The 22,680-nt window shown below is 38.2% G+C and overlaps 2 protein-coding genes across 2 annotated transcripts in view; one reads left to right on the top strand and one right to left on the bottom strand.

Annotated features, from left to right (window-relative positions):
• The window catches only part of LOC139454114 (techylectin-5B-like), a 44,412-nt gene extending 40,426 nt beyond the window's left edge, over nucleotides 1-3,986 (bottom strand). The window contains exon 1 of the mRNA XM_071235630.1: nucleotides 2,865-3,986. Coding sequence (XP_071091731.1) covers nucleotides 2,865-3,507 — 643 coding nt within the window. The 5' untranslated portion in view covers nucleotides 3,508-3,986. The remainder of the gene's footprint in view (nucleotides 1-2,864) is intronic.
• Nucleotides 1-22,680, top strand: part of LOC139454112 (protein disulfide-isomerase TMX3-like) — a 140,287-nt gene that overhangs the window by 88,453 nt on the left and 29,154 nt on the right. The gene's annotated exons all lie outside the window — the stretch shown is intronic.

The raw sequence follows: 22,680 nt of genomic DNA, 5'->3' as shown, positions 1-22,680 counted from the left end.
GCCAACAAGATTCCAGGGGCCCCTTGCACAAAACGATCTTAGTGCTAAGATGATCGTAACTCCCATACTTTAACATAGGCTTACGATAGTCTTAGCACTAAGTTGATCGTAACTCCTATACTTTAACATAGGGTTATAGTAGTCTTTGCGCTAAAACTGCTTTGTGCAAGTGGGCCCTGGGCTTCTTACCCTTTTGTTTGTTTGTTTGTTTGTTGTATAACGTAACAACAAGCAGTATTCCAGTATGATGGCGACCTGTAAATAATCAAGACCAGACAATCCAGTGATTGATATAATGAACATTGATCCATGTTGCCATGCGATCAACCAAATCACCGAGGCTGACCACCAGATCCATTATGTCTGAGACCAGCATAGGTTGCTGGAGATCTATTTTAACCTAGAAGCCCATAGGGCTCTTATACCCTCCAACAGGTTGGGACAAGTATTGAAGAACTGGAATGTCTTGAAGAAACTTTTTAGTAATTATGTAATAATATTGTTTGTGTGCTTCTTTCTCATCACTTCTGTTAGTGTTGAAACCTAATTGTTTCAAAACAGCAATATAAATATTACATGCTTTATTCATTTATTTTTTGTTTTTTGAGCATTGAATTGGGTGGATTAAAGTGGGTTTCTTCCACTTTCACATATTAGACAATTGTCCTCTCTGAAACATTAATGCCTATTCTTTAATGTTTTTTGTTTCTCTGATTTTGGGTTGTTGTGTTAAAAAGTTGGTTGAAATAGACATATAAAAATCAATAAATTTTTGGATCATACTAAAAAAACAAGATAAACAACAACACTAGTTATTTTCCTATTCATCTTATTAGAATAACTACGGTACCTATTTTCCCCATTTTGAACTTTATTACTGTAACACAATAACATTTACCTCCTTTGCTGCCTCCGCAGTGCACCGGCTATGATCAGTTTCAATATTTATTTATCCTACCTCCCTTGTCAGGAGTGTGATGAAATGGTTTGGCTCCCCAGCTGTCATGTGATAATGATGTTACTTAATGACGTGTTGTACAATGGAGAACATGTTAGTGTAGTCCAACATGTGGGATTGTTTGCTGTTGTATGTATATATGGCAGCCTGTGTTGTGTGGGGACTGACCTACTCCACTGCACTGGCAACATTTAATGTGGATCAACTTGTTGGTATAGGAGATCCTGCAGGTGACAGATGCTTATACCTGCACTGGAGAATCAAGGGTAGACACACAGAAATAGATTTAGTCACATTTACCAACAAATTTAAATTTGGGTTAAACAATTTAATGCAAATGTAATGATTATAATTAGTGTTTGAAATATATTTATATAATAAACAAATTATTTATTTTAGAAGGGGATGAGGGGATGGGGTGGAGGGGTTGTGGTATTCCTGGAATTCTTGAGGTTTAATTATTTCAATCAATATCACATTACTGGCGAAGCAGGCATGTGTATAGACAGAGCTAGAACTGTCAGCAGGGGAAGTACAATACAGTAAACTACGGTCATTACGAACTGAAAGGGACCATTAATTTTAGTTTGTTGTAATCGTAGTTCGTTAAAGGCATAGATACAGCATATAAACAGTAAATAGCCAGGGCCAAAGATCAGTTTGTTATATCTGTCAGTTCATTATAAGCGTGTTTGTTATAAACATAGTTTTCTGTATCTCCAAGTGGAGGAGTACTTGCAGACAGCAAAATGGTGTATTTCAAGGAGGAAAGAAGCAGGTGATACGTTATCTTGTGTTCACCTAGTTCCTTTGAACTCACAATCTTAAAATATATTTACCTACGTAGGTAAAAATGAATGATGATCATCTCCTTGGGGTTAGTTCCCAGATGGCCGCGGTACATTATACAATGTTTTTCTTAAACCTTGTGATTATCATCTTATCACTAATCCCTTCATATTGATATATTTTTGCTCGATACCATGTATCTTCAGAGAGTCTTTTGTGGTCAACATTTTATCATATTCTTGATACAGCTTTCTTTCTGTTGGCTATGATGTCTCTAAGGTTTGACTCGCTCACGTATGTGGGTGAATGCCCTGAATTGTCTCAATCCCCATTACGACAGGCGTTGGTGACAGCATTTGTTCACAAACAGGGGTGTATCAGGGGGATTTGCCGTCTTTTGACATTGTGTTTGCAGGAAATACCCCTGCCCAAACAAATCCTTCTTGTCCATAAGAGGAAATTCTTTGCCTCGCCACATCAGACTCAGATGCCGGCATCTATGTAGATTTCATGAACATTGCATTGTATGTACAGTTACACGCAGACACATATTAGAACCACATTGCCTAGGTGTAACAATGTCATTGTGCCTTTCTTGTCTCGAGGGCTCCATTGCAGGGGTGCTATTCAATGTGGCCCACACTCTGACCCAGGGTTGGTGGTTAATTTGGCAGGGCAGGGTCTTGAACTTAGCGGGCAAAGTTGAGGATTTGATTTGTTTTTTTAATAGTTTTTTTTATTTAATTGTTGAACAAAATGAAAAATATATTTTTTTATCATGAATGGTTACATAAAAGAAATATTATTTCCTATATGAAATTATTATGTATTAAAAAATTAAACCTTTGTATTCTAAAAATTAATTTCATTATGTTCGATAATTTTTGGGTGAAAAGGCAATTTGGGACACATGTTATTTCATGTTATTTTTTAAAATGTGTTAATTTTTGTTTAAAATGTCAGTTAAAGTGTGTTTGTATAATTAATAAAAGACAGATTAATAATCAGTTTTATCATAATTTTAGGTACACATTATGTATTTCATAAAGGTACTTATATATTTTATTAATGTAATATTTTATTTAATAGTACATTGTTATTAAATTTTATAACTTACCTTTGTAAACTTTTGACTGGTCAGTTATTCCCGGACAGGACCGGACACTGGCCACACTTTCCACTGATATTGCCTTATCCTGGACGGTTCTGTCTGCTGTTGGAACTTTCTTTGTTAGCACATTGTTCACCTCCACCACATCCAGAATGACGTTGGACAGTTTGTGATTTAGGCTTCTGCTCATGCTGCGTTGATGTTTCAGCTTCGTCTCCATGTACATCATTGTCCGGAATATACTGGAGAAGTTGGACTTGTACGCATGGAGCAGTTCTATGGCATGTTTTAACATGTGTTCGTGTCGGGAGAGGGTTGAATTCAATTCTCGATTTTTCACCATCTCATCAAAAAGCCTTGTCTCCATGTCACGCATTTTCGATGACAGATTGTCGATATTCTTTCCACCCTGTGCTGCCCTCGGCATTTGTCCGTTATGTGAAGCTGGGTAAGAATCTGCCTGATAGGCTTGGTTACCCAGAGCAGGGCACTTGGAAGTGTCAAACTCATTAACCACAAAGACATATTCACAATTAGGGGTCTTTGTGGATGCTCGCTGTTGCCTTGTTGCCATGCCGTTGGACTTCAGTATCAACACTGTCATCAGCATCACCACCCCGGAGTGAACACCGCTGACACCTGGCTTCATCGTGAGTTCCCTGTGGTTCACCTGTCGATATCTCACCTGGAGTTGGCTCCTGGTTCCCCCTCAGCTCTTCTCCCCCTCCCGACTCTCACTCACCCTAGCTGTATGGCAGTCAGAGGCGAACTGCTGAGTATGCAAGCTGGCTCAGCTCTATATACCAACACAGAAAAATTCAGCCTGAATTGCAAAACCTGCTGCTGCTTTTAATTGAGAGTAAAACTCGGGCTGGAAAGTGTTAGTTCTGACAGCTGTTTTACCCTAGCAACTGGACACCCGTAAAATTCCCAACATTTTTTTTACACCACTTTTTCCTAATTTAATAAGGTGTTAACATCACTTAGAGTAATTTTCTCCCTGGGGGTGGGATCAGGTAACAGGTGAACACTCAACTCACGACTGTTTACTCTCTACAATCCTCCATCCATCTATATCTGTCCCTCCTTTTTTTCTTTCGGTCTATCCCAGCTGGTGCTTGTCACGACTCCACATCTTGGAGGGATTGAATGGAGGCCCTGTCATGGGTGGACCTTGCCAAGGCTTTCATTCATGAATGACCGAGTGTACATTGACGTGGCCAATCAAAATGCTTACATAGCATCTTAGCCACGTCTGTTGCTTGTCTGTTGCCGACCTTCATGGTGTACATCAAGGGGATTGGGTGTATTAAAGCCAGACTGGTTAGTCGTGACATTTCTTGGTTGGCTGAATCAGCCGGTGCTTTCTGTAGCCTGTATCTGTCTGTGTTACAGTAAAGATCTTATCTACATCTCTTTAAGCTCAATTTCAGCAATAGACCCTGTGACTTGAGACTATAAAACGTGCATATATTTTTTATACTATTTGATATCTGTGATATTTTGTGTCAACTAATGAATAGTATTTCATTGGATTTCAGTAACTTTAAAGTACAGTTCTGACATCTGAACGATATATGTATTTTATGGGATAACTTATGAAACTTATTTATACAATTTGCAATTGCTCACACAAATCTAACCTTTTTGTACTCAAATTTGTTTTATTGATTGTTCACATGTTCTGGTTCTATTACTGATTTTAAGGAAATTTTCTGTTTAGAATTTGCCAGCTAATTACATTTCTAAGATATTTAAGAAATAATTTTGTTTTCATGATTCAGTTCTTTCAAATGGTGAAAATATTCTTCTCACTTCCTAGTTACAAATCTAAATATTTTGTTCAGCTTATATTTTCTTGATATGTATAAATATGTGATATATTCAATTGTCATGATATGATATGGCATGGTATGTTAGAAGTCTTTGATGGATTAAGAAATGAGTAATATAGAAGTGTTTGAATGCCATGCATGGGAAATGTTGTATAGATTGCTTGCAGTATTTGTCATTATATAAGTGAAATGTCAGATATTCCTGGAGCCTGGAGGGCAGCGGGATACAGGCGAGTGGCATGTGCACATTCCAGTGACGTGTGCAGCTGTCGTGGGGGGTGCTGTTGGAGGCGCTGTGAATGAGTTGCTTACTCAGGATTTGCATCACGTTGTTTGTGGGCAGACGGGTTTTACATCACTGTATGAGAGATCACAGCAACCTGTGTGTTGTGTTGTGTTGTGTTGTGTTGTGTTGTGTTGTGTTGTGTTGTGTGTGTGTCTGTGTTGTGTTGTGTTGTGTGTGTCTGTGTTGAGTTGTGTTGTGTGTTGTGTTGTGTGTTGTGTTGTGTGTGTTGTGTTGTGTTGTGTTGTGTGTTGTGTTGTGTTGTGTTGTGTTGTGTGTTGTGTGTTGTGTGTGTCTGTGTTGTGTTGTGTTGTGTTGTGTTGTGTGTTGTGTTGTGTTGTGTGTTGTGTTGTGTGTGTGTGTGTGTGTTGTGTTGTGTTGTGTGTTGTGTTGTGTTGTGTGTTGTGTGTTGTGTGTGTGTTGTGTGTGTTGTGTTGTGTGTTGTGTTGTGTGTGTTGTGTTGTGTGTTGTGTGTGTGTTGTGTGTGTTGTGTTGTGTTGTGTTGTGTTGTGTTGTGTGTTGTGTTGTGTTGTGTGTTGTGTTGTGTTGTGTGTTGTGTTGTGTGTGTTGTGTTGTGTTGTGTTGTGTGTGTTGTGTTGTGTTGTGTTGTGTGTTGTGTTGTGTGTTGTGTTGTGTGTGTTGTGTTGTGTGTTGTGTTGTGTGTGTTGTGTTGTGTGTGTGTTGTGTGTGTTGTGTTGTGTTGTGTGTGTTGTGTTGTGTTGTGTTGTGTGTTGTGTGTTGTGTTGTGTTGTGTTGTGTTGTGTGTTGTGTGTTGTGTTGTGTTGTGTGTTGTGTTGTGTGTGTTGTGTTGTGTTGTGTGTTGTGTTGTGTTGTGTTGTGTTGTGTGTTGTGTGTTGTGTTGTGTGTGTGTGTGTGTCTGTGTTGTGTTGTGTTGTGTTGTGTTGTGTGTTGTGTTGTGTTGTGTTGTGTGTTGTGTGTGTGTGTGTGTGTGTGTGTGTGTGTGTGTGTGTTGTGTTGTGTTTTTTGTGTGTGGTGTGGTGTGGTGTGGTGTGGTGTGGTATGGTGTGGTGTGGTGATGTGATGTCTGTTCAACAGAAGGCCTACAAGAAACTTCATTAACAAAACCACTCAGTGATAGTGAAATTTAATAATTCAACCTGGATTTTCATTAAATGTCCTAACTAGGTCTTTCAGTGTTGAGTGATCACTTGATGTTGAGAATGTTGTACTAGTCTGGCATAATGCCAATTTTATTGTGCCAGCCCACTGAGATATCATGCCGCAGTTTAACAAGAATATCCCACTCAGACACAATATACTGACTCTGAGCTGACAAGTCCTTGTGTAGCCCCTTAATGCCAAGCGCCAGACACGGTAACAACAAGTACTACTTTTAACGTCCTTAGGTTTGCAGGGCCGGAGATCAAACCCCGGACCTTACACTATCCGGGCTGACGCTCTGCCAGAATTGGTGATTCAAATGCTCTGTGATTTTGATACTCTCAATTCAGGTCCAGTTCATCGGGGCAACCCAGAGTGTTTCTGATGACTTATGGCAGATGAATCAGTAGTGTTAATGTGTAAGGCTGTCTCACATTAGTAGAATTGTATTGACTCTGTTAAGCCAAAGTCAAGGTACGATACTTGTTAGGAATTTGAAACACAACAGGGAATGTAATTGAGGATTTTTCTAAGCTGAAATGGTAATCATATTATTTCTGTCTTTATCATTAGAGGTGCAAGAATTTGAAAAAAATGGTTGCCCTTTAATCTTTTTTTGCATATTTGTCTTTACAACCATCACCAATAATCCTTTGAGCTGTATTGTAGCCATATGTTTGCATTGGCTCAAGGTGGTGGAGTATATAGAAAACTTACTGTGTGGTGTCGCAAGATGAGTATTCTCCTCAGGGAGTTGAATGTTTGTTCTGGCTTAGGCTGCAACAGTGAGCTGTTTCATGTAGTAATTATTTATTTGTGTTGATTATCGAGCAAGATGAAGAGATAGATGATGTATTATAGAAATGGCAATGACAGTTGGAATCTTCATGGGAAAAACAAGATGGTGGTACTACATATGTTCAACACTTAGTATGAGATATCATGTCATAAAACACATTGAGATGCCATGTTTGCCAGGCCTGTATGGGATAGTATTCAACGTTGTGTGTTTCTCGTCTGACGTTTCATGGATCACTGAGAGGAACTAATCTATCACTGTGTGGTCCAGTGATAAAACAAATGTGCTCTGTGTTCTGGTTATGGGGGTTGCTATATAATGCTTTCCCATCTGAAAACTCATTCTACATATACTTGGGAACTTGATTATTTTGTTACATTTATTTCACTGTATGTTAGTTTGTTATTGTTTAATGCCGCTCTCGGCAATATTCCAGCTGTATGTCGGCGGTCTGTAAATAATTGAGTCTGGACCAGACAATCCAGTGATTAACATTATGAGCATCGCTCTACATAACTGAAATATGATTGATGTTGGTACCCTCACACAAGATGCAACATGTTTGAATGAGATTAAGGATATTGGTGGAAGTAATATATGTGGAAGCACTGATTTTAGTGAGTGAGTGAGTGAGTGATAATTTATTTTCACCAGTCAGAAATATTCCCCCTATGTCATGGTAAAGCCAGTGGTTGATAGCATGAGCAACAACCAACACAGTCTAATGGTAAGCCAGGCTAAGTTGAGTCGTGACCTGACAATTAACTTTGTATGACAGTATGAGGTCCACCCCCTGGTGTGTACCATTATGAAGAAAGGGGTAGCGGTTGGTCTGGAACAAGTAGTACAAAGGATATGTGACTGTCCTGTCTCAGCTAAAAACAAGTTCTAATGGTGAGTTCAATAGCACATCACCGTATGGTGACAGCAAATTTGCATAGATAACAACAATTAAGTATTACATTGTGACAATAAAGGGAATTCATTTGCTGTAAATATGGAATACGTTGCTACTCCCGAGAGCAGTAAAGAATAGTGCCATGTCATTCATCAAATGATTATGAAGGTTGAGCCCTTAACATAGTGATATAATAGTTGTTTGAATGACATATTCCTTAATTAATCCTGTGTGAATGTTAAAGGGTTTCAGCATTCTTTTAACATCATATTGATGATATATATATTGATGCGCTTTAGCATAGATAGAGACAGACCAGTGGCAATTCTAGCTATTGACAATGTTTGAGATTTATTTGTATATTATTTCTCCATGTAATTTATGTATTTATTGGCCAATTCTCGAGCCTGAGAATGTATTTGAGATTTGGCCATGCTTACCTTGCTCCGACATGTTTATTTGTTTGATTAACTTCTATCAAACAACATTTAGAAAATTCTACTCTTAATACTGTTATGAGCAGCACGTGTGTCCTCAGGAACGTTGTCAATTGCTTTGTCATGACCTGAACGTGCAAAACAAAACAAATATGTTTGTCCAACTTCTGTGCACAGCCCACTAAAATGTCTCAAGCACGTTGTGCATCTTGGTGTACCAAGTTTTGCATCTTGGTGTACCTAGTTTTGCATCTTGGTGTACCTAGTTGTGTATCTTTGGTGTACCTAGTTGTGTATCTTTGGCGTATTAAATTGTGTACCTAGGCATACTGAGTTGTGTATCTTTGGTTACTGAGTTGTGTATCTTGGCGTACAGAGTTGTGTACCGTTGGCATACCGAGTTGTGTACCTTTGGCATACCGAGTTGTGTACCATTGGCGTACCGAGTTGTGTACCTTTGGCATACCGAGTTGTGTACCATGGCATACCAATTTGTGTACCTTTGGTGTACAGAGTTGTGTACCTTTGGCGTACCGAGTTGTGTACCTTTGGCGTACCGAGTTGTGTACCTTTGGCATACCGAGTTGTGTACTGTTGGCATACCGAGTGGTGTACCTTTGGCATACCGAGTTGTGTACCTTTGGCGTACCGAGTTGTGTACCTTTGGCATACCGAGTTGTGTACCTTTGGTGTACCGAGTTGTGTACCTTTGGCGTATTAAATTGTGTACCTAGGCATACAGAGTTGTGTATCTTTGGTTACTGAGTTGTGTATCTTGGCATACAGAGTTGTGTACCATTAGCATACCAAGTTGTGTACCATTGGCGTACTGAGTTGTGTACCATTGGCGTATCGAGGTGTGTACCTTTGGCATACCGAGTTGTGTACCTTTGGCATACCGAGTTGTGTACCTTTGGCATACCGAGTTGTGTACCTTTGGCGTACCGAGTTGTGTACCTTTGGCATACCGAGTTGTGTACCTTTGGCATACCGAGTTGTGTACCTTTGGCATACCGAGTTGTGTACCTTTGGCGTACCGAGTTGTGTACCTTTGGCGTACTGAGTTGTGTATCTTTGGTTACTGAGTTGTGTATCTTGGCGTACAGAGTTGTGTACCTTTGGTATACCTAGTGGTGTACCTTTGGCATACTGAGTTGTGTACCTTTGGCATACCGAGTTGTGTACCTAGGCATACAGAGTTGTGTACCTTTGGCATACCGAGTTGTGTACCTTTGGCATACCGAGTTGTGTACCTTTGGCGTACCGAGTTGTGTACCTTTGGCGTACTGAGTTGTGTATCTTTGGTTACTGAGTTGTGTATCTTGGCGTACAGAGTTGTGTACCTTTGATATACCTAGTGGTGTACCTTTGGCATACCGAGTTGTGTACCTTTGGCATACCGAGTTGTGTACCTTTGGCATACCGAGTTGTGTATCTTTGGCATACTGAGTTGTGTACCTTTGGCATACCGAGTTGTGTACCTTCCGCATACCAGGTTGTGTACCTTTGGCATACCGAGTGGTGTACCTAGGCATACAGAGTTGTGTACCTTTGGCATACTGAGTTGTGTATCTTTGGTTACTGACTTGTGTATCTTGGGGTACAGAGTTGTCAGAATCCTATGATAGTGGGTTTGAATCAAGATTCACCCAGATGATGATTCTATGTTTGTAAGCACCTGACCCTGCCTCATGTGTATCATGGTAAGACCTGCATCACTTCAAGTTTCCCCCATTCAGCTGTCAGACTAGGAGTAACTGATATAGCAATAAAACCCAGCTCACTCACTCACTCACCCTCATGTCAAGCATGGCGATGTTGGCACTTTTCATGCTCCAAAATCCCAATAAGGGTCTTGGCATAGTACCGCCTGACATTATTGAGTGTAATACTGACCACATATGCCATATAGACAATATAGTGTATTTTGCAGTGCCTGTTCTTGATCACATGAGATATAACACAGGCATACATTAGTCTTTCAAACAGACCATTACAAAACAATCTGAAAGTCCCAAGCAATATACGATTCTTGGGCCAGTCTAGAATTCTTCAGTTTCTTCTTTGGGCTCATGTCTATTATCTACTAAAAGATAATTTAACAAAAGAAATCTTAAGATATTTCATTTTTGAGACTTAATGTCAGTCTAGGTATGGTTCAACTGGAATATGGGGTGAGAGTCTAGCAGTATTATCTCCCCTTGTAGGTGTGGCCATTTCAATGTTTAACACCAGAAAACTAGGTTAGAGGTATTGTGTTCTGTTAACAGACGTTATGTATGTGTTGAACTTTTATTCTAAAGTTGGTAGTCCATTGTTTACTATTCCTGGGTGACATTGAAGGAAGTCTCCGACTTACAGGGAGTAGAATTAATGTGTAAAGTTAATTTCATGGATTTAAAAAAAATTGTTGAATTTCTATACAAAATTGTCATACCTGAAAAGTAATAACCCTCACTTTGAAATAAAAAAAAATTCAACACGCACACGAATACACTTCACAGTTTTGAATTCTGAGGGGAATTCCCTATTCTGTGATATCATCCACTGTCTTTTTAGGCAAAGCAAAATTAATGGACATGACCTCTTAAACTTACGCAGATCATAAATCTCGCCATTTGTGTACACATTTCTGAATCTCCATACACAGTGTTATTTACAGTCCATTTTGAAATTGAAATTTTGGATATTTACATGGAGAAATGAATTTAAAAAAATAGCATATTAGTAATCATTGGTATCTGTCTTTTTCAAATCACCATTGATCATTCCAAAACATTGCCCAAAAACCCAGAAGAGTTTAGAATGTATTGAAAATACGCAATTGTGAATGTCGATGTGAACTTTCCGCCATATTGGATAGTGTTTACAAAATCATGTTTATTACATCACGTATATTTCAAACTCAGCTGCTATACATCCATCCCTGAATTCCTCATACATTTTAGAATCAAATGACAAATTTTTTGTTGTCCCCAATACAGAGTGTCAAGATGAACTCAAGCAAAATAAATTAGGTGTGAAAACGAATGCTGTGCTAAGGAAAAACTGCACTTGTAAACAAAGCAAAATTCAGATTTTACACAGTGTAACGTTTTCTCCTACTTTGACATATCCATTTGTCAATTCATTTCATACATCGGCTCAACATTTTCAGAATGTCCATGGGAAGAGAATCATAGCAAGAATTAGGGAATGAAAATTAGATACATTGCAATGATTTCGTAAATTCAACAGAAATTGTCAACATTTCCATCCTGCATGATGTCATGACTGACGCAAAAGCGAACACAATAACAACATCATTTAAAGGAATTTCTGACTATTAATCTTGCTTACATTAATAAACATAAAACCAAATACCAATAAACAGATTGTGAGAATGTTTCTGATTACTAACGTGACACATTTATGTATATACAATCCCTGAATGAACAAAGTCCCCTCATAAAATCAGACATGCTGATGTTAATGAAGACTCCATTTTGTGAAAGTCTGTCACCAGTCATGATGTCCTATGTCAACATTGTTGTACATATTTGGTATTTTCTTTGAGATGAAGGTAGGTGAGTGAAGAACACAAGATCACTGTAGCCTGCTGCCGTCACTTTCAAGTGTGATGTAGATTTTGCATATATTTTGCATACTTTTTCAAATAATTAATTTCACTATAAGTAGTTATCAATGTTCAATATGATATCATAATAGATATAGGCCACAAAATTTATGAACCTTTGATAATCTCCTGTTTGTTTACAAAAGTTTTTGACAAGTTTGTCGTGTCGTATACGATATTTCTTTCCTTATAACAAGTATTGGTAGATGAAATGTAAATGTAACTGTCACATGTATGTATTTCCTTTGGAGTCTAATATTATGTTGTAGCACAATCGTGAGGGGTACATGGGGTATTAGGTTTTGTATCACGAGCTGGAGCGAATCTATGGATATTTTATGTTAGATGGGGGCCATCCATTTCTCCCTTTTATTGAATTTTGAAGTAAAACACTTAGCAGAGTATTTTTTTCAAACAGGTTTATTATCTGCAGTTAAATTAACACTGTCAGATAGGAAATTTAATATTCTACATCAGTGCAGAATTTTATAGTCGGAGGTGCATGCATGTCACTTTATAAGTGCAATAATCTTGGATGCGACGTTAAACCCCATTTCACCTCACCTCACCTGTTAAATCAAGTGGAATGACTACAGTTTGGCAAGGTATGTTTCTCAACATTAAAAGGGATATGATACTATTTGATACTTTAATGAGGAAGTAGGATAAGGGCCCTCAGTTTGGCTGACTGGAAATGTCCAACTTTAAAGTCGTTGATAACTTTTAAAATGTTGGCATAAAAACTATATGGCATGGTTAATTATCTGACAACTACTTTTCATTCTTATGTTTGCATAATCCTTAAGATTAGAGGTTAGACTTTTAGACATCCTCAAATAAAACGATGTGGGTTTGAACACCGTTGGTGATACATGTTTCCCGACAAAATTTGAGATTCTTTCCTTGTCAAAATATATATAAATAGTTCCGTCCATTCCAAATGTAAATTAATTGAAATGTTTCAAGATAATGAACACAGTCAAGTCTCGTTAATCTGACACTCGTTAATCCGACAATCGGCTTTATCGGACACAAATGATGGGAACCGATTAAATCAGTGCTATTTAGATCCGTTAATCCGACAGTCTTGCACTCTGATTCCGACACACCTAATTTGCATGAATTGCTGAAGTCAACAATTAATCAGTCTCATTAATCTGACACAGTGATCAACGTACTCCGTGGTAACCTGCCCGTGATTACACAGCCCCGTGTTTTGATGCGAGACGAGTTGGTGAGGAGCTGCATATTTCAGCGGCTGCAGAGATAAACTTGCTCAACAAATTACTGCTTTAAATAAACAAAACAGGATTAATCACATGCCTAGATTACCTCAATCTCATTAAAATCAGATACAAGTTCTCGCAACCGCTGCACTTGTTTCAAATTAGCGACTTCCATTCCAGACTATGCTTTAAAAAGTATTTTGAATCAGTCATACAGTCCATAACAGTAGTTTTGTGTGAAATTTTTGAGGTTGCATGATTAGAAAACATATTCCGCTAACAATGTAAAACAACAATATGAATATTTCATTATTCCATTTTTATTATGTGTTCTTATCGTTACCTATTGTGTAGTTGACCAATTTTCGATCATGAACGTTGATACTACCTAATTTCGTTTATCCCACATACTCTTTAATCCGACATAATCATATGCAACCAACAATGTCTGATTAACGGGACTTGACTGTACTTGACTAACAACTGTCCATTCCTGACAAATATATGGAGTGTTTAAACAAAAGAATGTCACAGATGTGTTTTAACTGGGATAGTAATTGGGTTTTGTTTCCTAAGTAACCTGGTTTGCATCAGCTAAGTTGCATGAAGATACTCATTATGCCTGTTTTATAGTCCATCTGTTAATTTAAGAGGTCTGTATTTTCTTATGTTTCTCAAAATACCCGGTATCTGTTTGCTGTCATTGTCAACTGACAAAGTAGGACTTAGAACTTCAATGGTTTGACCAAAAAATGCAAATTGGCTACTGGTACAATGCTGGCACAAGTACAGTTGTTGCGTGCCAAAATGGTTATGTTTGTAAAACTTAATGTTCAAAAGTTCTGGAAGCAAGATTTGGTTACCATGCATGTCATTACAACATTTTGCTAAACAAAAAACACAAAGTGTAATTTGGTAAAAGCAATATTCACTTCAAATCCTTACTTGCAGTAAAATCCCAATCAAAGGCGTTTTCTTGCATATTTCTGAGTTGGCCACGACAGTTTGTAAAAACGTTTTATTTATAAAAATGTTGCTCAGCAAAGATGAAAGTTATCATCCTGGATCTCCTCAGCACAGATTCCCAACACCCCTTACTCACCTCCTTTACATGGATAACCTTGAACTTATTGCCATTGGAGGATCTACACTAAAACAACAGATTCTCCTTGTCGAGTCCTTTTCTAATGATATCGGCTTGTCCTTTGGACTCGACAGATGTAACATTCTTCATCTGAAACAAGGCAAGGTAGAAGAGGGAGGATCAGTCAGTTTACTTGGGGGAAGAGTTATTGACCATCCCGTGGAAGGTCAGGCCTATACATACTAAGTGATGCAGGTTCATATTAAAAATGCCCATATCAAGGAAAACTTTGGGCAGAGTACAAATGTAGACTAAAGAAAATCTAAACGCTTAACTCTCGCAATGAAGTTAAAGTCCTAAATACTTTTGCCATACCCGTCCTTTTGAATTCTTTTGGTGTTGTTGATTGGCCAAAACAATAAATTCAGGGTATTGACACCCTCACATGAAAAAATCATGTCAGACAATAGATCCCACCTCCCTTGCTCTTCCCTCAGTTGCTAATATTTACCAATTATAATGGGAGGGTGTGGTTTGATTAACATGGAGGTTTGTCTGATGATCCTCTTGTGAAGCATGTCAAGACTCATAATGAAAACAAGGCATCCCACTGTTTTCATAAACGAGCCAAGGATGTGGGACATAATCTCAATGTCAGATTTTGTTGATGGTTCTGTACTGCTGGACGATACAGAAATGAGTGTCAACCAAGCGAAGTGCCATATCAAATTGGCCCAGACTATGTTTTTCAAGGAGAGGCTGTCTGAACAACCACTGCATCAAGTTTATGTGCAGTGTGTTGAAAAGGTCAGTAACCTTGTAGAGTTCTTCAATTGGATGAAGTCATTTGGCGTGAAAAGTGAAACAGAAGACTTTCTGTTTGCTGCTCAGGACCAGTCACTTCCCACTCGAAACCATCAATGTGTGATTTTGCATCAAAATGTAAATATGAAATGTAGATTATGCAATGAATTTGATGAGACTGTCATGGAAAATGATAATTACAAAATTCTTTGGAATAGGCACATATACAGCCTTAGCCCTGTCCAGGCCAACAAACCCGAGCTTGTCATTTTTGACACTAATGCGATTTACAAGATTCAGGAAGAACATGGCAAATATGCAAACCTCGATTTTGAATTGTCACGCTTGCCTCCAATGTACTAAGTTGTCCGACTCCCCATTGTTCTCGGTGCCTTAGGTTTGATACCTCCCATTCTGTTGACTCACATTTGGAGAGTACCCGGGGTTGCTGCTAGGAATACAGCCCTTCTGACAATCTGGGTAATGCAGAAGGCTGCAGTGTTGGAGAGTCTTTAAGTTCTCCGTAATGTTCAGGGTGAGGTTGACGAGGCAGCGATTCCTGGGAGAAGTCCCTTTTGCGGTTTGGGCTGCGTGTAGTGGGGGCAAGGGCCCACGAGCTGATGATGAGTCTAATCAGCCTGACTGTGCCAGGGTCACCCAAACCCTCTTTGCTGCATTTTTTATCTTAATCTGTACATAATAATAATAGTGATTAGTGCAATCAGCGTGACCTTTTTGAAACCAATTTCAGGTTACCTGTTACAAAATAGTTTTTTTTCAAAAGGCTGTAACTTGCGTTCAACCAAGCAGTCTAAAAGTGTTTTCAAGCTGGTTGCCTAATCTAACCATCAAATGTTGCAAGAGGTACTGGTTTTGAGGTTTTTTTTGCCTCCAGTAATATCCTCCTAATGGTTTATTGCGTACAATGTTAAAAGTTTTACAAAGCTCTGTTTAGCTGTTGTCAAACAGACAGGGATGTTGCTTGAAATTTCTGAAATATTTGTGGTTGTCTGTGTGGAAAGCCACATAAAGCAAGGGTTCAATGACACTCCTGTACATTGCAGGGGACAGGTCAGCTTGACCGGTAACTCCGCTGTGATAGGTGCAAGTACATATACAATGTGTATATCTTGCACATGGCCTTGGGCGTGTGACATATTACCTTGCAGTGCATGTTGTATTTGGGAAATTGACATTTGTATATTTACATTATGCAGATGCACATTTCTATTCTGGAAAGGGATAGCAAACTGTATTGGTTTTTAAGAGGAAATATTGTGTAAATTTAAATGGACTGTGAAGAATTGTTGTAAAGATTATAATTTACATTGATGAAAAAACTACAATACTTTGCAGTAAGGATATTAAGAAAAACTAGTTTCCTTTCACTGTTTTACAGTAAAGAAATTCAAGCATCACATTTTGGTTTTACTTATATTCAATTAAATATTCGATGTACCCAACATAATTGTTAATTCATATAAATATCTATTAAAAGTTATCTATATACAAAAAGCACTCGATTACGGTCACTATTTTAAAGATTGATATTTTAAGCATCACATTTAAATTGCACCTAAGATACCGGTACATTTTGTTTCAGCACAGCACAAATTTTAGCTTTACATACCTTGAAGTTGAATTCTGTTTGTGACTATGCTTGTCGTAAGAGGCGATTAACGGGATCAGGTGGTCAGGCTCGCTGACTTGGTTGATGCATGTCATCGATCCCAATGGCTTGGATCGATGCTCATGTTACTAATCACTGGATTGTCTGATCCAGACTCGATTATTTACAGACACCGTCATATAGCTGGAATATTGCTGAGTGCAGCGTTATACAACCAACCAAACTAAACCATATTTGTTTGTGAGGAATCATGTGACTCCACAAGTGAACTGTTTTGGCTGTAGTGCTGTTAATACAAGACACAAGGAAGGGATTTCACTTATTGGTAGTGTCTCCAAATTGGGATTCAAACCCAGTCCTTGTAACAAGGGGATGCTACAGTTGCATGAAGTACTCATCCGTCATCTCCTACCTCTTCATCTCAGCCCATGAAGATCCAGGCTAGAAATGGTCTTCAGCAACCCATGCTTGCACTAAAGGGCGACGATGCTTGTCGTAAGAGGCAACTAACGGGATCGGGTGGTCAGGCTTGCTGACATGGTTCATGCATGTCTCCGATCCCAATTGTATAGATCGACTTCAGTGTATGCATGGATTGATAGTTTTATATGTCTACATCTTTTGCCAGGGATATGGTCCAACTTTTCCCATTCAGACACTTTGTACCAAACTCTGAGACCTACAGTGGGTACCCGGGTGGGGTTGGGTAATAGTGGGGTGGGTACGTGGGTAGTAAATTTGGACTCGTCCCAGCCCTAGCCACCATAGCTTGAATATTGTTAACTGCGTCTGAAACAATTGTCACTTGTTCCAGCATCCGCACCTCCACACCAATCGCCAACAAAACAGGGATGCAACTTGGCACTAGTCCTCTAGCCCGAAGCAGTTTGTCTAATGTTACACTTTCCTGAGAGCTGGTAGGGATGTCTCTATATGTTAGTACTATCTGAGCCAGTAAACTCTTCAGTTTGGGTTGCATCCCTGCCCCATCCACATCATACTTTTACCCTACCTTCCCATCACTTCCCAACCAACTTCCCAGATACCAGATAAGGTAACCCATGGAGATCTGGGTTAGAATTGGTCTTCAGCAACCCATGCTTGTCGTAAGAGGTGACTACTGGGTTTGGGTGATCAGACCTGCTCGGACTTGATAGATGCATGTCATCATATCCCAAATGTGTAGATCGATGTTCATGATGTCAATTACTGGATTGTCTGGTCCAGACTCAATTATTTACAAACTGCTGTCATATAGCTGGAATATTAGCGAGTGCAGCATTAAAACAACAAACAAGACAAGGTGCAAAACTATTAATTTTCAAGATTAATAGCATGTAAACAACAGGATATGTGTGCAGCTATTTGGAGTTTTCTGAACTGGAAATGTCAGATTGAATTCATGTCACTTTAGAAATGTGAAAAATGTTCAGATTTCTAAACAAAATAAAAATAAATGACTTTATGACAGTGGATGTGTATGAACGATGACAACTCTCAAGAAGTTTTTCTTTCATGACAAATTTGTTTTGCCTTGTTGCTATGAAGGGAAACGTGGCTTGGTAAAATTGACAGTAATCACAGGTTTCAAACCTACTGTTTCGTATTTCATGGTTTATATCAATAAACTGTTAATGATAGTATCCTAATTATGTATGGCAACAATATATCACTTTCACATAAACTATAATGTCTAGATTTGCATATTGTATATTGTTTTAGGAGTGAGTATGGTTTTACATCGCCTTTAGGTGTATTCCATCAATATCATGGTGGGGGACACCAGAAGTGGGCTTTTCACATGGACCCATGTGGTGAATGGAACCTGGGTCTTTGGTGTTTGAGCTAAAGCTATAACCACAAGGCTACCCCACCATATATAGATGCACAAGTGTTATCACTTTGCAAAACAACTAGCTCAATAACATAATGATATTGTGATGTTTTCCCACAGATAAACATTTTATTCCTGTGTGATTAAAATATTCAAGAAATGTAAATGAATGTACTATTAATTAAAGATATGCAGTGTTTGAAGAAACATGAAAATCCATGGGTCCTAATCATAACACAAATTGTAAAAGTTAAAGATTGACAGTGTCTAGGACCACCTTATCTTCAAACACTGCATCTATTCCCAAACTGGTTACAAGGTACATGATTTCCTTATTTGCTTCAACAGTGAAGTGTGAATTTGGTTTTAACAAGTGCGCCAGGCAATAAGATGCACAATTTCTGCCTTCTTTTTGCATTGCCTCAACAGTGAAGTGTGAATTTGGTTTTAACAAGTGCGCCAAGCAATAAGTTGCAGGCTTTCTGCCTTCTTTTTGCATTGCCTCAACAGTGAAGTGTGCATTTGGTTTTAACAAGTGCGCCAGGCAATAAGTTGCACGCTTTCTGCCTTCTTTTTGCATTGCCTCAACAGTGAAGTGTGCATTTGGTTTTAACAAGTGTGCCAGGCAATAAGTTGCACAATTTCTTCCTTCTTTTTGCATTGCCTCAACAGTGAAGTGTGCATTTGGTTTTAACAAGTGCGCCAAGCAATAAGATGCACAATTTCTGCCTGCTTTTTGCATTGCCTCAACAGTGAAGTGTGCATTTGGTTTTAACAAGTGCGCCAGGCAATAAGTTGCAGGCTTTCTGCCTTCTTTTTGCATTGCCTCAACAGTGAAGTGTGCATTTGGTTTTAACAAGTGCGCCAGGCAATAAGATGTACAATTTCTGCCTTCTTTTTGCATTGCCTCAACAGTGAAGTGTGCATTTGGTTTTAACAAGTGCGCCAGGCAATAAGATGTACAATTTCTGCCTTCTTTTTGCATTGCCTTAACAGCTGTGAAGTGTGCATTTGGTGCAATAGATAACATGTGCGCCAGGCAATAAGATTCACATTTAATGCCTTCTTTTGTTATTTGGATAGTTTGATTAAATTATAAAGATTTTAGAAATATCCATATTTTATTCTCTAAATACTGCCTGTCACCAGATTGGTCACCAGGAGGTGTTGATTTTGGGTGTATTTGTTTGCCGTTTAATGCTGCACTCAGCAATATTCCAGCTATATGATGACGGTCTGTAAATAATCGAGTCTGGACCAGACAATCCAGTTATTGACATCATGAGCATCGATCCACCCAGTTTGGATAAGATGACATGTATCAAGGAAGTCAGCGAGCATGACCACCCGACCCCCATAGTCGCCTATTATGACAAGCATGGTCACCTTTAACAGCACGTATGGGTCTCTGGAGACCTATTCTAGCCCAGTGGAGGTGTTGAGGTGGCTCAGAGACATCTGCTTTATGTGTTTCGTTGGTAGCCAAGGGGAATAATTTTGACATGCTGATTACTTAGTGTCAGATGTGAAAAAGAAGGCATGATTTTTCAAATAATAAAAGCAGGTAGGGCATGTCTTCCAAAGGACAGGGGAGGGCAAATGAGGCATTTTTGAGTGACCTCTGTGTAAGGTCACTGTATTATATGTGTGCCTGTTTGTGTGTATTATATATTTGGGGCTCTTTTGTAGACCTTTCTGTGCTGTGTATGTGTGCGTATATGTTTGTGAGTTTATTCAGCCTGTCACACCAGTCTTTGATTACAGTGGAATGCAGTCTTGGATGCGGGCACCTTGGGGATATCGGTTTGGGATTGTTCAAGCGTAACCTGAGAAATTAATTACTTTGACATTCCTTTTACGTTGGGTCAAACTGTACAAACGTTTGTTTCTAAAATAAATAAAAATGTTTGAAGGTTACTGAAATACTGTTCCAAGCAAATTTACTCATTCATTCATTCACTACTCACGTCACTTTACCTCAAAGGTCAAAGTCACATTAATGGTACTTAAACATATATATCTTTTGTGTCCAATACCGTATAAGGGCAGAAAGTACACAAGCAGATGAGATGATCTGTAAAAAGGTCAAGGTTGGAATAAAGTTATTACAATATGAGATTAGCTCAGATGTCAGATTGAAGTTCTTACAGTATGCAAAGGCCTGATGTCAGTGTGTTTACATGCAGTTTATTTTCTATATTTCTACCACTGGAACTGAGATTCTATTCTCCATACAATTTGTATTTGAGTAACATGAAGTCACATGAACTTAACCTTTTTTAAAAATATTTATTAAACTACACATTTCTTTATCAAGAAAACAGTGTCAGTATGTGTGAAATAGATCTCAAAGTAGTTCAATCTCAAGTATGTTCTACTTATGTGTGGAACTCTTTCCCAATAGAACTTATCTGTCATCGAGAACAATTGTCAGCAATCCGTGTAAAGAGCTCTAACAGAGGCTGTATGGTCTTTTACAGTCTAGGTGATGGAATCCTTGTTTACCTGAAGCCATCTGATTGCATCCTCAGCATTCACGCTGTTCTGACAGTTCCTTGTGTCAGTGTAATTTCTCATGTAACACAACAGTAACTGAACGAATAACCGAAATACCACATAAGTACCTTCTTCCAACATATGTTGATGAAAGGATAGCTTCATTGTTTTTTAGCTTCTTTCATTTGAACATGTGGAACACCCTTGTGATACCGTCTTCTGTTAATTACCCTTTATGTTGTTGATTTTTGATTGTTTTGACTGAAAAAAAGATTCACCCTCATTTAGGACAAAGCCATTTCTTGTTTATAATTAATCCATGATCCCAAGATGTAGATGCAAGACTTCAAAACAGTTAAAACTGATGTCACTTGTGTGGTATAGTTATTAGTGCTGGTGATATTAATGTCATACACACTGATAGAGCAACTAAGTGTTAGATATTGATATTTTCATGTTATACACTGGAACAGTATCTTAGTGCTAGATATAATAATGTCATACACCTCAGGTAAAGCAACTTAGAGGTAGATATATTAATGTCATACACTCAGGTAAAGCAAGTTAGAGCTAGATATAATAATGTCATACACTCAGGTAAAGCAACTTAGTGCTAGATATTATAATGTCATACACTCGGGTAAAGCAACTTAGTGCTAGATATTATAATGTCATAGATTCGTGTAAAGCAACTTAGTGCTAGATATAATAATGTCATACATTCAGGTAAAGCAACTTAGTGCTAGATATGATAATGTCATACACTCGGGTAAAGCAACTTAGTGCTAGATATTATAATGTCATAGATTCGTGTAAAGCAACTTAGTGCTAGATATAATAATGTCATACATTCAGGTAAAGCAACTTAGTGCTAGATATAATAATGTCATACATTCAGGTAAAGCAACTTAGTGCTAGATATAATAATGTCATACATTCAGGTAAAGCAACTTAGTGCTAGATATAATAATGTCATACATTCAGGTAAAGCAACTTAGTGCTAGATATTATAATGTCATAGACTCAGGTAAAGCAACTTAGTGCTAGATATAATAATGTCATAGATTCGTGTAAAGCAACTTAGTGCTAGATATTATAATGTCATAGATTCGTGTAAAGCAACTTAGTGCTAGATATTATAATGTCATAGACTCAGGTAAAGCAACTTAGTGCTAGATATAATAATGTCATAGATTCGTGTAAAGCAACTTAGTGCTAGATATCATAATGTCATAGATTCGTGTAAAGCAACTTAGTGCTAGATATAATAATGTCATAGATTCGTGGAAAGCAACTTAGTGCTAGATATAATAATGTCATAGATTCGTGTAAAGCAACTTAGAGCTAGATATTATAATGTCTTACATTCAGGTAAAGCAACTTAGTGCTAGAAATCATAATGTCATACACTCAGGTAAAGCAACTTAGAGCTAGATATTATAATGTCATACACTCAGGTAAAGCAACTTAGTGCTAGATATCATTATGTCATACACTCAGGTAAAGCAACTTAGTGCTAGATATCATAATGTCATACACCCAGGTAAAGCAACTTAGTGCTAGATATCATAATGTCATACACTCAGGTAAAGCAACTTAGTGCTAGATATTATAATGTCATAGATTCAGGTAAAGCAACTTAGTGCTAGATATTATAATGTCATACACTCAGGTAAAGCAACTTAAGGGCAATAGTGTCATAAACTGTTGTTTTTGTTTTACTCATCACTCTGTTAACTTGTTTACATGGTTTCCATC

The sequence above is a fragment of the Haliotis cracherodii genome, unplaced genomic scaffold, assembly GCF_022045235.1.
Source record: "Haliotis cracherodii isolate W230 unplaced genomic scaffold, xgHalCrac1.p SCAF_10, whole genome shotgun sequence".
NCBI classification, from domain to species: domain Eukaryota; kingdom Metazoa; phylum Mollusca; class Gastropoda; order Lepetellida; family Haliotidae; genus Haliotis; species Haliotis cracherodii.
The sequence above is the reverse complement of the archived record's forward strand: the minus strand, read 5'-3'. Positions and strand labels throughout refer to the sequence as shown.